General features: G+C 49.4%; 2 protein-coding genes across 2 annotated transcripts in view; one reads left to right on the plus strand and one right to left on the minus strand.

Annotated features, from left to right (window-relative positions):
* Positions 1-192: 192 nt before the first annotated feature.
* LOC142497208 (oligodendrocyte transcription factor 3-like) overlaps positions 193-13,701 on the minus strand; it is a 32,515-nt gene continuing 19,006 nt past the window's right edge. Inside the window, exons 3-4 of the mRNA XM_075604697.1 lie at positions 2,527-2,856; positions 193-1,323 (exon numbers count right to left, since the gene is read on the minus strand). Of these exons, the coding sequence (XP_075460812.1) occupies positions 611-1,288 (678 nt within the window). The 5' untranslated portion in view covers positions 1,289-1,323; positions 2,527-2,856 and the 3' untranslated portion in view covers positions 193-610. The remainder of the gene's footprint in view (positions 1,324-2,526; positions 2,857-13,701) is intronic.
* ZBTB8B (zinc finger and BTB domain containing 8B) overlaps positions 539-13,701 on the plus strand; it is a 43,382-nt gene continuing 30,219 nt past the window's right edge. The window contains exon 1 of the mRNA XM_075604695.1: positions 539-778. Within this exon, the coding sequence (XP_075460810.1) occupies positions 731-778 (48 nt within the window). The 5' untranslated portion in view covers positions 539-730. The remainder of the gene's footprint in view (positions 779-13,701) is intronic.

The following is a 13,701-nucleotide window of genomic DNA, read 5'->3' on the forward strand; positions in this document are numbered from 1 at the left end:
TAGATACATTAGAACCTATTTTGGAGAGCCCCTCAGTCCTGGGGATTGTCAGGAAATCCCATGGTTGTGTGACGTTTGTTGCCTAATGAATTTGTTGTGTTCGTTGCCCCTGACTGACTAGCATCACCTCATATCTTAATGAAACACGAGACTCGTAATTTGCATTTTATATTTTATTAATAAAAATGACACTTTATGTACATTACACTATACACAGGAAGAAAGGTTAGAGGCCTGCGAGAGGTGCAGGGGAGATTTAACCCTGTCACTGCCAGAGGGGGCAGCAATGCATTGCGGAGGAAAATGTTTATAACATACAATACATTACACGTTCCAAAATGTGATACAGCATACAGTACATTTCTGGCTCCCTTTGGAAGGTGAGAGCTGTTTAGAGCTGCAAATTTGAATGATTGCTAACGTACAATCCCCTTTGTGACAAGTCATTGTGAGATCAACATATTAGAAGGATATTCAGACCTTCGCCTGATCTGACAAGTCACTTTCCATTCAGAACGCCGAGGCAGGAGAGATTCATATAGATCAGGGATCGGTTGGGGTGTCTGACATAAAAATAGCAATATCCTTTCTGCTTTGCAGCCACCACGACTCATTTGCTAGGTTTCAGGGCCGGGAGGCTGGCAGCAGTCCTGGGCAGTGGCTGGGGCACAGGATGGCATGCAGCGCAGGGACAGGGCAGTCCTGAGCAACACCGGTAGCAGCCGGCAAGATGGGCAGCAGCAGGAGCGTGGTGAATGTCCTGAGACAAAAAGCCCAGGTAAGCGGCTGCTGTGAAGTCTGAGGATGGCACGGCGCTCATCACAGGGGGCAGAGGCTGGGGTCCCACGCGGTGAAGTGGCAGAGGGTTGGCAGAGATCTGGGCACATCTGGGTGCACGGTGCCTGCCGTATACCTCGCTCACCAGCTTTTTCATCTCCTCCAGCGAGCTCGACAACATGAGGATGTAGTTGCGTGCCAGCATAAGGGTGGCGATCTTGGAGAGTTTGCGCACGGAGGGACCGTGAGAGTAGGGCATGACCTCCCGCAGACCGTCCATGGCCTGGTTGAGATCGTGCATGCGCATACGCTCGCGGCTGTTCACCTTCAGACGCAGATCGGGCCCTCCCTCCTGGGGTAATTCTTCACCGGCTACCAGCTTTCCCCGGGGGAGCTTTCGCTGCCCTACGCACAGCGTCTGGAACATCTGCCCAGGCAGGAATCGGGCCGGGCTTATCCTGCTCCCCAACTCTGGGGAAGATGACCTGCTTGATAGAGAGTCCGAGTCCATCCTGGAATAGGTTCAATGCGGCCCGATATGCACTTCTGTGGGAGATGAGAGCAGTGTCAGTGACAGCTGCAATCTAAAGTGCAAATCTTCTAGGGGGTGGGGGGATTCTTCTTAGCAGAAACCCTCAGTCACCCAACTCCTCCAGCTGCCTGCTTGCACTGGGGTCCCTGCAGTGCTTGTGTTATTTATACACAGCTCCTCTCAATGGACACAAAGGACCCTCACAATGCCTTGTTTGATATGTTACCCAATCACTGCGAGACACTTTTACTCAGGCAGTTAACATTTAGCCGTCTCCTTTGCATTTTAACCCTGTTTATTGGTTGTATCTTCTTCCTAAAACCCCAGCTCTCTGAGTCCAAACGCAAAATGAGAGTAATATGTCAGTGACGGAGAAATATTTGTACATAAATAAGTCATTATTGTAGCTGTCTGTGCAGAGCCGCAGGTTATATTGTGAACTAAAAAAACACAATAATGTGGCAGCCCAAATGTATGCAAAAGGATTTTATCGCCACTGCAAACAAGGCTTCCTCGGCATTACTGTGCATTATATTACATGAGAATATTAGCTACTGTTATTTCACAGACAACTTACAATAAAGAACAAAGGGGAGTATGTATGTATGTATGTATATTTTTATTTGTATAGCGCTATCAATGTACATAGTGCTTCACAGTAGTAATGGTTGCAACAAAATAATATGAGATGTAATACATAATGGGAATAAGCGCCTCAAACATAAAAGTAAACATTAGGAAGACGAGCCCCTGTCTCGAAGAGCTTGCAATCTAAGTGGTAAGTAGAATTTACAGAGATAGTAGGAAGGGGATACGTACGATAAGTGTGTCTGCAAGGGGCGAGTACTTTAAAGCTACTGAAATGCTTTTAAACAGGTGCGTTTTGAGATGGTGATGTGGATGTTAGGGAGCGCAGAATCTTATATGAGGACATAAGAGAGAAAAACACATGTAGTGCAGGATTATCCAGGATCCAGTAATCTCTTAGAATTAAGTGTAAAGTGAACGGAGCCAAAACTCACATGGTCCCCAAAGAACAAGAGGCACTGACTGGTATCTTTGCAGGTTTTCCCCCCATCAGCCTCGGTCCCCCCTGAGCCCCACAACAGTGACACGTGTGAAATCCGACAGCCCTCCCGGACCGTAATTATTACACAGAGAGATAGCATGTAAAAATATTTATGTGGTAAAAGGGATAAAAAGAAATGCACACTTACGTCTAGGATAGTGTGTAGCAGCTCACAACAAAGTGAATACTCGCGCGGTCAGCACTTTGTGTTCTCGGCGTCTACAGCTGTTCGAGATCCCCGCTTCTGGACCCCGCTAGCAGGTTTCGGCGCCAGCTGATAGAGTGCCCGTGAGAAGTTGTCCTGCGTCTTGCTGCCTCTGGTAGTGAAACACGGCACAAGGCGTTTCGCTAGATCACTTCCTCAGGAAACCGTGAGAGTTTTGAGATGGGCCTTGAAGGTGGAGAGAGAGGGTGCTAGTCGGGGAAGGACACCCCAGAGGTGTGGGGCAGTGATTGAGAGGTTTTAGGCAGGAGAGTGCTTTAGATACAAAAGAGGTAGAAGGAAGACATCTTTTAGCATCAAGTAGTAAGATGTTCTGATTTTTTTGTAGTTATATTTACGCATACAACGTCTTACAGTGTAAAGTGTATCATACAACTCAATCCATGTCAAAGTAGCAATCCTGCTCCTTACATTTTTTTTTAGGGTTATAGGATTGAAGCAGCGGGTCTCTGGGGCTGAACTATGTCAATTTCCCGAGATACTTACCTCCGTAGGGGGCGCCGGTAGCAGCTCCGGCTGGGCTGTGCGGGACTATCGAAATGACGGATCTAAAGCTCCCACGTCACGTGGGGCAATCGGAACCCGTGACTTCATCCCAATGCGGCTTCCTATTGGCCCATGTGACCAGGATATGTAAACTTGCGGAGCTGCTACCGGCACTCCTTACAGAGGCATGTATCTCGGGAAACGGGGTTCCCAGAGCTGACATTAATGGGGTTCAGCTCCGGAGACTCCCTGCTTCCCATCTAAGGGAATAGATAATACAATAAAAAAATTGAGGGGAGCATCTGCTCATTTAAAATGTCTACGAAGCAAAAAATGACACGCTGAGTTCATTTGCATGTCATTACCCAGAATCCCTGGTTGCAGTGGAAGCATTGTATACTGCATGATTAAGGTAGGTTTGGGGGAACTGTCTGAGACATGTGAATGTGCTCATAAGTGTTTTTTTATCTTTGCTATACAACTCGATACAAATACAGCACAGGTGCAAAAGTAAATATCCCTGCCCCAAAAAACTTACAATCTAGTATTAAATGCTTGGGATGCAGCTCTGAGAGGGTCTGCCTTACATGTGTGTGCCAGATTGTGATAAACACAACAACAAGTCTGTCACATTTGGTATAGACACTAATGGACCCAGATATATGTGGTGCTGGACATGCTGTGGGTGAGGGGTGAGCATGGATATTGGTGGAGTAGGAGTGCCATGTTGGTGCTTTATTATGTCTCGTGTGGAGTGGTTCACCAACTTAGGCCCAGATTCACAAAAGGGGGCTAAACTTTAGTGCGCCTTCATTTGAATAGGAGAAAAGGTGGGCTAAAGCTTAGCCCCCTTTTGTGGATCTGAGCTTTACACACATACCTGTAGCTTTTGGTTTCTGGTCTTGGGTGGTCATCCAGAATTATATTGAAGTCCCCTTTCGTGCTTTGCAAATTCATGTGGGATTGAATATGAAATAGTTGCTGGACTGCATGGGGTTCCTGCGTGCGCCTTATTTAACAACAGGGCGTGCTGTGAGTTTCTGCGTGTGCAGAACTAGCGTGTGTCTCTTATTAGGCCCTGTTCACGGGTAGTGAAAGTGCTCTGTGACCCAGAAAAGAGGGCCTTTATCCAGAGTGTATCTAGCAGCCTTCATATCACAAGCCTGCCCAAAACAAAACGCTCAACAAACACTGCTCATCCAGGACACACCACAGTCAGCTCAAATAAAACCCCAAACAGATTCCTGTTCTCTTCTTCCATCAAAAGAGACAGGCTTCAAAAGGCCCTTTCACTCCCTTATCTTCCCAATATATTTATTGGTCTCCTAGTAAGTGTGTCTATTATGCAGAAGGAAGAAATTTCACGGGCACTCTGGAGAAATAGATTTCTTTTCATTCAAAGGGTATTTATTCTTTTTCGTGGTATTTTACTGATTAAACCTGGTTTACTGGGGGCAGGATAATAGGACAGGCTTTATGTCCTATGGCTTTAGGGAAGAGTCTAATGAAGATTTGATTTACAAGGCCGCATAAAGTAGAAGAATGCACATGGCAGGGGGAAGATACCCAGCTCCTTGCTTGAAGTGAATTAAAGCCTTGTAGTGCTGTGTCTGAGTGCAGGAGAGAAGCCGCGTGTTTAATGAGGGAGCACAGCAATTGAAACCCAATATTGAACCAACTTATTGTAAGAGAGCAGAAAGGGGGATACCTTATTTAAAACATCAGCCCCATTACAGCAAAAGGAAGTTGCATGTAAAAAGACACAGAAAAGACCGTCTACTCTTAAAGAGAACCCAATAACCTTAGAAACGTTTAAATCACACGCATTGCAAAACCCAATGGTTCTAAAAGAGAAGACGAGCATGTTTAGAACTAGCAAGTATACAGTAACTAGATATCTCTGCCAGGTAGTGTAAAGCAACCCATCCATCTACAAGGGGCATTACAGAGATATATCATTACAAAGCAGGTGAGTTTATAAAAGTGAGTAGAGGAGACTATTCATAAAATAAATCCCACCATTCTTTTAAACAATGGAAAGGTGCAAATCCCAATAAGAACATATTATTATAATTATCTTCTCTTTTTTGTATTGTGCCAACACACTGTGAGGCGTAGTACAATGTGGGCGGGGGGACAAGCTATTGCTAAAGATCCTCTGTATTTCCCTGGGACACACTGAGCACTTTATTCGTAGTGCAATCCTTTAGGAACTTTCCACGTTGGGCAAATATTGAGGTGAAAACAGTTTCTGCAGGGATGTTTAAAAATGGACGCCGTGGTGATTTTCTAAAACCTGTTTTATACCTCAGCCTTGGACGCCGCTTTGAAATTGCTGCCGCAGTTTGTGGTACGTTGTGAGATGTGTTACTCAGTTGGGCTGTAGGTCCTGATTTTGCAGAGTTATATGTTGGTATGTGGGACTGCAGCTTTATGAGGAGTGAGTGGTTTTGTGGGGAGGCTTTTGTGTCTATATTTATGGCCCCTCAGACAGGAGGCTGCTCCCCGCACATCCCGTGCCACACTCCCAGACAGCTCCCCTCCTCATGTCCCTGCACCTCTTTCAGCAGATTAGCTCCACTTGCTCGCACTCGTCCTGGTAACCCTCGCACAAAGAGCAGAGCCCATCTGTACAGATGAGGCCTGCGCCCCTGACATCTGTCCTTTCACTGCAGTGACTCAGAGCTTATCATCCTCTGGTTTACACTGACCCCAGGTCGCTTCTGTGCAAACACAGGGAGTTGGTGGCCGGGGCCTGCTTTTGTCGTACAATTAACTCTAGGGTTTGTAGGGCAGAAGGGAAGTGTGCCCGTCCGAGCCTATCCAGCGAGGATGGCAGAATGGGAGAGCAGCAGCTCATGTGTGCCCTTCCAACATGGTGCACAGAAAAAGAAGTGCCCCTGTAGTTCCTCTACTCATGCTGGATGGAGGCACTTTCAAGCTAGTCCTATGGAAGTCCCTTAACAGCTTACTACACACACACAAAACGTTCTCTGTTCATAGAGCATCTCATGTACCTGCTAAATAGGCACAGTTGGAGGGTATGAGCCAGGGCAGGGGTATAGCTACCTGGCACAGTCCTGGTTTGCACAGGTCTGTAGAGTAACACAAGTCGATCAGGAATGACTGCAGACAGCACAACCTTTCTTTTTTACATTTTTATCACAAAAAGGTTTTCTTTGAAATACAATACCAGATATTACATTTCATAACTGTTCTCTTTATTGCCAATTTATTATTGCCTGTTGGTGGCCCTTGAGGAATGGACTTGGCCAGCCCGTGGTGTAAATAAAACCCAGTCTCACACAGGCTACCTGGAGCAAACTAGCAGGGATGCACGGAGCTTGCCTTATTACTGTCAGGCATTGTTATCCGGGCAGGTTCACTGAGATGTGCTATAAAATAATTACCATCTGTACTCTCTCACTATAACCTCACCCCGTTATACTTTAATTTTAGTTATTCAAAAAAAAATACTGATATATAAACAACCCATTCGCTGCCAGAGGGATTTGCAATGCAATATTTAGACAAATTCACATTCAGGGGTATATTAATGTAATGCTCTGACTAGATAAAGTTATCATAGGCAGGGGGGCTTAGCCCAAGAGCTCACAATCTAACTGTAGCGCATATAGAGACTTCAGAAGTAGTGAGTGAATGCTCCAGGTTACAGAGATTCTAGCTCCCACTGTCACTGGGCAGGATTCTTATTGTATTGTGCTGGGAAACCATGTCTTAAGAGGAAACGGACTTTGGTCTGTAAGTGAACGTTTCCTGCATTGTGTTTCAGGGTCTGAGCAGAATCAGAAAGCTGTTTTATGGAGTGAGGCTTTTGTGCCGCTGCATTACACACAGTGTAACACACACAGCTGTCACTTTCATATTTGTTCTTCTGTGAGTAATAGAGATTAAGGGGGTTATTCATGAAAGTGTGACAGTACCGATCTGGCACTACTGCACAACAGTCATTATTTCACGATCGGCACTATCGCCCTTTAATAAATAACCTACAGAGAGATCGCAGGCACCTCCAGTGCTGAGGAAGTTCCAACAGCATCTGTATAAGGCTGGTATTATACTAAGCGCTGGCGCGCGTGCAGCAATGATAAATACCTGTCTCCCTATGACAGTTTATCCAGTGCCGACTCGCGCACGCGCACATGGCAGACAGCGTTGGCGCGGCAGCTGTATGGAAATACAAAGACATTTGTATTTTCGAGTGGCTGCCGTGACACGTGACACTGAGCCAATCACAATGCGGCCTACCTTTGTGACATCATGGCCACGCCTCCTAGCCGTGCGCATCACAGTTTGGCCTATAGGCACTAAACGCGTGCGCCACATGCAGCGCCGTGCGCGCGCCTGCGCTTACTATATTACATGCCTCAGAAAGTAAGCAGGGTTAACAAATCCTGCCACAAAGCAGTAACCTCTGATACTCTGCTGGGTGATACTGAATTCCTGAGTTGTGCACATGAAGCAGAGACCTGTGAGGCCCTGAAAGCTCTGCACACTATCGTTTCATTTACGGAGAACTCTCATACTGGTCCATGTGTAGAAACAAAGATTTAAATATAAAAGGGTATCTCTGTTTACAATAAATACAATCCATGTTATGGAGACGCTGAAGAAGTGGCTCAGTGAGTAAAGTAATATATATTGGTATATACTTCGTATACGACATTACTTCATCCTTTATAAGGTAAGGAGGATGCGTTGTGGAGGCCAGCTAATTGCAAAAATTATAAGGGCATAAGCTTGCTATCAACATCTGCAAAGCTTTTGACTTCTATTATCTGGACCAGACTACTTAAACGTATAGAATTGAACTGCAGGGAAGAACAGGCTGGGTTTAGACCGGGAAGTGTGACAACCAGGGAGTCACGCCGCCCTCGGTGTGCTCCCCACTCACCTGCAGCTCCGCTGGGTCCTCCCGCGGCACGCAGGCAGCCTCCTTCCAAGATGCCTATTGCAGCTCCACGTGGGCACGCGCGCGCACGCCGGTGTCCCTCTTCTAGTGCCGGTCCTGCGGGCATGCCCAGTCACGCGCCCGCAAGCGCAGTCACGCGCCCGCAAGCGCAGCCACGCGGAGGCGCACCAGCCTCTTAAAGGCACAAGACCCCAAACTGTTGCTGCAATCAAATGCAGCCTTACTACCGGGCTCTATAGCTCCTCCCCCGGGAGCCCTTCTGGACCTATCCCTGTCGCAGCCTGGCCTACCCACACACCCCCACCTTGCTACCCTGCCATTGGTCTCTCTCACCTATATATACCCTGCGGTGTCACTAACTCGTCGGCTGAGCATAGAACCAGTTGTTCTCATCACTCTCTGCCTCCCTAGTCCTGTCTTGTCTTGCAGTCTTCCTCGTGTACCGAACCGGCTTCCTCTTCGACTCTCCGTACCTCTGGCATCCTGAACGTGGCATACGGCAATACGACTCTCCGCACCTCTGGCACCCCGAACGTGGCATACGGCAATACGACTCTCCGCACCTCTGGCACCCCGAACTCGGCAAACGGTAAACGATTACGTCTCTCTCTCTAATCCCGGACTTGGCTAACAGCACCCACTACCATCCGTACCTCTAATGCCCCGACTCGGACACCCAGATCATTCTACTCTCAAGACGTGCCCTCGTGGCTGTGGGTGGCGTTATATCCTTTCCCACCTCGGCACCGCGGTCCCGCCTCGTTTGTGGTGAGCTCGACCTGACATTATGCTCAGCCCCACAAACATGGACCCCGCTGAGGTGGAGCGTACTTCCCACACTAATCTCTTCGCCAGGCTAGAGACTTATCTGGAACAAAATGATAGGCGGGTGGATTTGCTTCAGCAGAGCCTTCATTCCCTTACCGTTCAAGCCCGAGCTTCCAGTCTGGGACCTTCTCCAACGACCTCAACGTCCTCCGCAACTGTCTCTACATCTCCTCTGTCTGCTATGGAACCCCGAACTCCGACCCCCAACCGCTACGCTGGGGACCCCCAAGGATGTAGGGGCTTCCTTAATCAATGTTTTATTCAATTCCAACTCTCACCTTCTCGTTTTGTCTCCTCAAGCTCTAAGGTTGCCTATATCGTGGCTCTTCTCTCCGACGAGGCGCTGGCCTGGGCCTCCCCCATTTGGGAACAACAGTCTCACATCACACAGGACATCGACCTCTTCGCCCGTGAGTTCCGAAGGGTCTTTGACACACTTGGACGGCAGTTAACGGCAGCTTCCTCTCTCTTCCACATAACCCAGGCAGATCGACCCGTCGCCCAATACGCTGTGGAGTTCTGCACCATCGCAGCCGAGACAGGGTGGAACAATGAAGCACTATCTTCGGCGTTTTGGCAGGGCTTGTCGGAGCCCCTAAAGGATGAGCTTGCGGCGCGGGAACGTCCTACTGACCTAGAGGATTTGATCGCCCTATGCATTCGGGTGGACCAGCGTCTGCAGGAGCGGAGGACTGAACGTTCTTGTCATCGTCAACGGGTTTCAAGGTCTCCCGTCCCGTCGTTCGTGTCCCCAGCACCTCCGTCTTTGGACGTCCCGGAACCAATGCAATTGGGAGGGAATAAGCTGTCCACTGCCGAGAAACAACGCCGGCGCAGTGCAGGTCTCTGTATGTACTGTGGCAATGCCGGTCACTTGGTGCTCCAGTGTCCCCATAAGCCGGGAAACGCCAAATCCCTATGAGATCCCGGGGAGTCTCGTTGGGAACACTGCCTCTCTTCCAGTGACGCTGTCTGGAGAGGGGTTTCATACTCAAGCACTGGCATTTGTGGACTCCGGTTCCGCAGGCAATTTCATTGATCAAGCCTTTGCTGAACGGAACAATATTCCACTTACCTGCAAGAGGATTCCAGTGGGCCTGGAGGCCATTGATGATCGACCACTACAACTGGCCTTCATCACGCTGCAGACGGTGCCTCTTCAACTTTTGTTCGTCTGGGTGCATACGGAGACCATTACCCTCGATGTCATCCACACTCCTTCCGTCGAGCTGATCCTGGGCCTTCCTTGGCTCCAACTCCATAACCCTCACCTCGACTGGACCAACCGGGAACCTATCCAGTGGGGTGCTCAATGTGCCAAAACCTGTACCAGGCTGCCCCAGAAGGTAGGAGGTTTGCGTACCATGCCAGGAGGTTAACTCCTTGCCCGTAGTATACTTGGATTTCCGTGATGTTTTCGACAAGGCACGATCCGAGGTCCTACCCCCGCACCGACCTTTTGACTGTCCTATCGACCTGCTGCCCGGGGCAGCCCTTCAAAGGGGGCGATCTTATCCACTTTCTCTTCCAGAGACTAAAGCCATGAACAGCTACATTATGGAGAATTTGGAGAGGGGTTTCATCAGAAAATCTTCTTCCCCAGTCGGAGCGGGCTTCTTTTTTGTAAAGAAGAAGGACGGGTCTCTTCGCCCATGCATCGATTTACCGGGGCTTGAATAAGATCACGCGCAAAAACCGCTACCCGCTGCCTTTGATTTCGGAGCTCTTCGATCGCCTTCAAGGAGCAACCATTTTTTCTAAATTGGACTTAAGGGGCGCTTACAATTTGGTAAGGATACACGAGGGGGACGAGTGGAAGACTGCGTTTAACACCCATGACGGCCATTATGAATACCTGGTCATGCCGTTTGGCCTGTGCAACGCGCCAGCAGTCTTTCAGGACTTCGTCAATGAAATTTTCCGGGACATTCTTAACAAATTTCTCATCGTTTACTTAGACGACGTCCTAATCTTTTCTAAGTCCGTCCAAGAGCACATTAAACACGTTCAGCAGGTGCTGTTACGCCTCCGGGAGAACCATCTCTTTGCGAAATTGGAGAAATGCCAATTCCATTTGACGTCCGTGGCGTTCCTGGGATACATTATCTCTGACTCCGGGTTCACTATGGATCCAGCGAAACTAAAGACCATTCTGGACTGGCCTCATCCGACCACCCTTAAAGCCGTGCAACGCTTTCTAGGTTTCGCAAACTACTACCATCGCTTCATTCGCAATTTTTCCACCACGGTATATCCCATCACTGCTCTAACCAAAAAAGATGCAGATCCCTCATCGTGGCCCAGAACCGCCATTCAAGCATTTAATCTTCTCAAGAAGGCTTTCGTCATCCCACCCAGATCCTAATCTCCCATTTACCCTGGAAGTGGATGCCTCTGACGTCGGGGCTGGCGCCATTTTGTCCCAAAGGACTTCGCCCTTAGCCAGATTACACCCATGTGCCTTCTTTTCTAAGAAATTTTTGTCCGCAGAACGGAATTATGATGTCAGAAACCGGGAACTCTTGGCAATCAAGTTGGCATTAGAGGAATGGAGACACCTCTTAGAAGGCACGGAAACCCCCATAACCATCCTCACAGACCATAAGAACCTCCTCTACTTAGAAGGGGCACGTCGAATGAGCGCCCGACAAGCCCGCTGGGCGTTATTCTTTTCCCGGTTCAATTACTTCATCTTCTTCGTCCCATGCTCCAAAAACCTGAAGACAGATGCTCTGTCACGGCAGTTCCTTGCAGAGTATAGGTCTGAAGAGCGGCTAGAGACGATAATTCCTTCCAAATTTATCGTATCCGCCAACTCCTTCGACATCATGGACAAGATCCGATCCGAGCAATCACAGGCTCCTATGGGGCTCAAGGTCCCGGAGGGAAGGCTCTACACCGCACTGCAACATCGCAAGAGAGTCCTCGAGTGGTGCCATTCCTCTAAATCAGCAGGACACCCAGGGATGCGGAAAACTAACGATCTCACCCAACGAACCTTCTGGTGGCCAGGGATGTCCAAAGATGTGGAGGAGTTTGTGAAGGCGTGTGGCACAGGTGCTCGCAACAAAGTACCCCGGGTCAAACCAGCAGGCCTTCTTCTTCCATTACCCATCCCAGATCGGCCTTGGAACCATATTTCTATGGATTTTATCCTGGATCTTCCCACTTCCAAAGGGATGAATACTATCCTTGTTGTCATTGATCGCTTTTCCAAGCAGACTCACCTTGTTCCCTTGAGAGGTCTTCCGAATTCCCCCAGGCTGGCGGATGTTTTCATCCAGGAAATCTTTCGTCTCCATGGAGTACCGTCAACCATCGTCTCGGACAGGGGGTCCCAATTCATTTCAAAATTTTGGCGAGCCGTCTCTCTAAAGATGGGTATTTCATTACAATTCTCCTCAGGATACCACCCACAGACCAATGGGCAGACGGAGAGAGCCAATCAAAACCTGAAACAGTACCTTTGATGTTTCGTAACCGATACACAGGACGATTGGGTGGATCTGCTACCTTGGACCGAGTTTGCCCTCAACTCCCTACGTAATGACTCCACTCAAGAATCTCCCTTTTTTGTAAATTTCGGGTTTCACCCATCCCGCTTACCCTCCTCCCCCCTATCCTCTGGGGTACCAGCAGTTGGCAAACGTATCACCCGGCTGAAAGACTTATGGAGGAAGATTCAGGAGAACCTAAGAGTGGCCGCCGGAAGACAGAAACTCCAGGCAGATCGCCATCGACGCCAGGTCCCAGAATTCTCTCCAGGAGACAGGGTATGGCTTTCATCCAGGAATATTCGACTAAAGGTTCCCACCATGAAGCTGGCACCCAAGTTCCTTGGTCCCTTCCCCGTGGTCAGGAGGATTAATCCAGTGGCTTATCGCCTGCGTCTTCCACCCTCAATGAGGATTCCCCCCGTCTTTCATGTATCCTTGCTAAAACCAGCATTTCAGAGTCCTCGTTTTTCCAAGACCACTTCTCCACTCCCTCTTCTGATCCAAGGTCAACAAGAGTACGAGGTCCAGTCTATCCTGGATTCTAGGATCTCCAGAGGAGGAGTACAGTACCTGGTCCACTGGAGGGGGTTCGGACCTGAGGAACGCTCATGGGTTCCCCACCGAGATCTCCACGCCCCTCGACTCGTCCAAGCATTCCATCGTAGGAATCCCTCCAAACCTTGCCATGGACGCCCGGAGGTCGCCCCTGAAGGGGGGGTACTGTGGCAACCGGGGAGTCACGACGCCCTCGGCGTGCTCCCCACTCACCTGCAGCTCCACCGGGTCCTCCCGCCGCACGCAGGCAGCCTCCTTCCAGGACGCCGATTACAGCTCCACATGGGCGCGCGCGCACGCCGGTGTCCCTCTTCTAGTGCCGGTCCTGTGGGCATGCCCGGTCACGCGTCCGCAAGCGCAGCCACGCGGAGGCGCGGCCACACGGAGGCGTACTAGCCTTTTAAAGTTACAAGACCCCAAACTGTTGCTGCAATCAAATGCAGCCTTACTACTGGGCTCTATAGCTCCTCCCCCGGGAGCCCTTCTGGACCTATCCCTGTCGCAGCCTGGCCTACCCACACCCCCACCTTGCTACCCTGCCATTGGTCCCTCTCACCTATATATACCCTGCGGTGTCACTAACTCGTCGGCTGAGCATAGAACCAGTTGTTCTCATCACTCTCTGCCTCCCTAGTCCTGTCTTGTCTTGCAGTCTTCCTCGTGTACCGAACCGGCTTCCTCTTCGATTCTCCGTACCTCTGGCATCCCGAACTTGGCATACGGCAATACGACTCTCCGCACCTCTGGCACCCCGAACGTGGCATACGGCAATACGACTCTCCGCACCTCTGGCACCCCGAA

Source organism: Ascaphus truei, chromosome 6, assembly GCF_040206685.1.
Source record: "Ascaphus truei isolate aAscTru1 chromosome 6, aAscTru1.hap1, whole genome shotgun sequence".
NCBI lineage: Eukaryota > Metazoa > Chordata > Amphibia > Anura > Ascaphidae > Ascaphus > Ascaphus truei.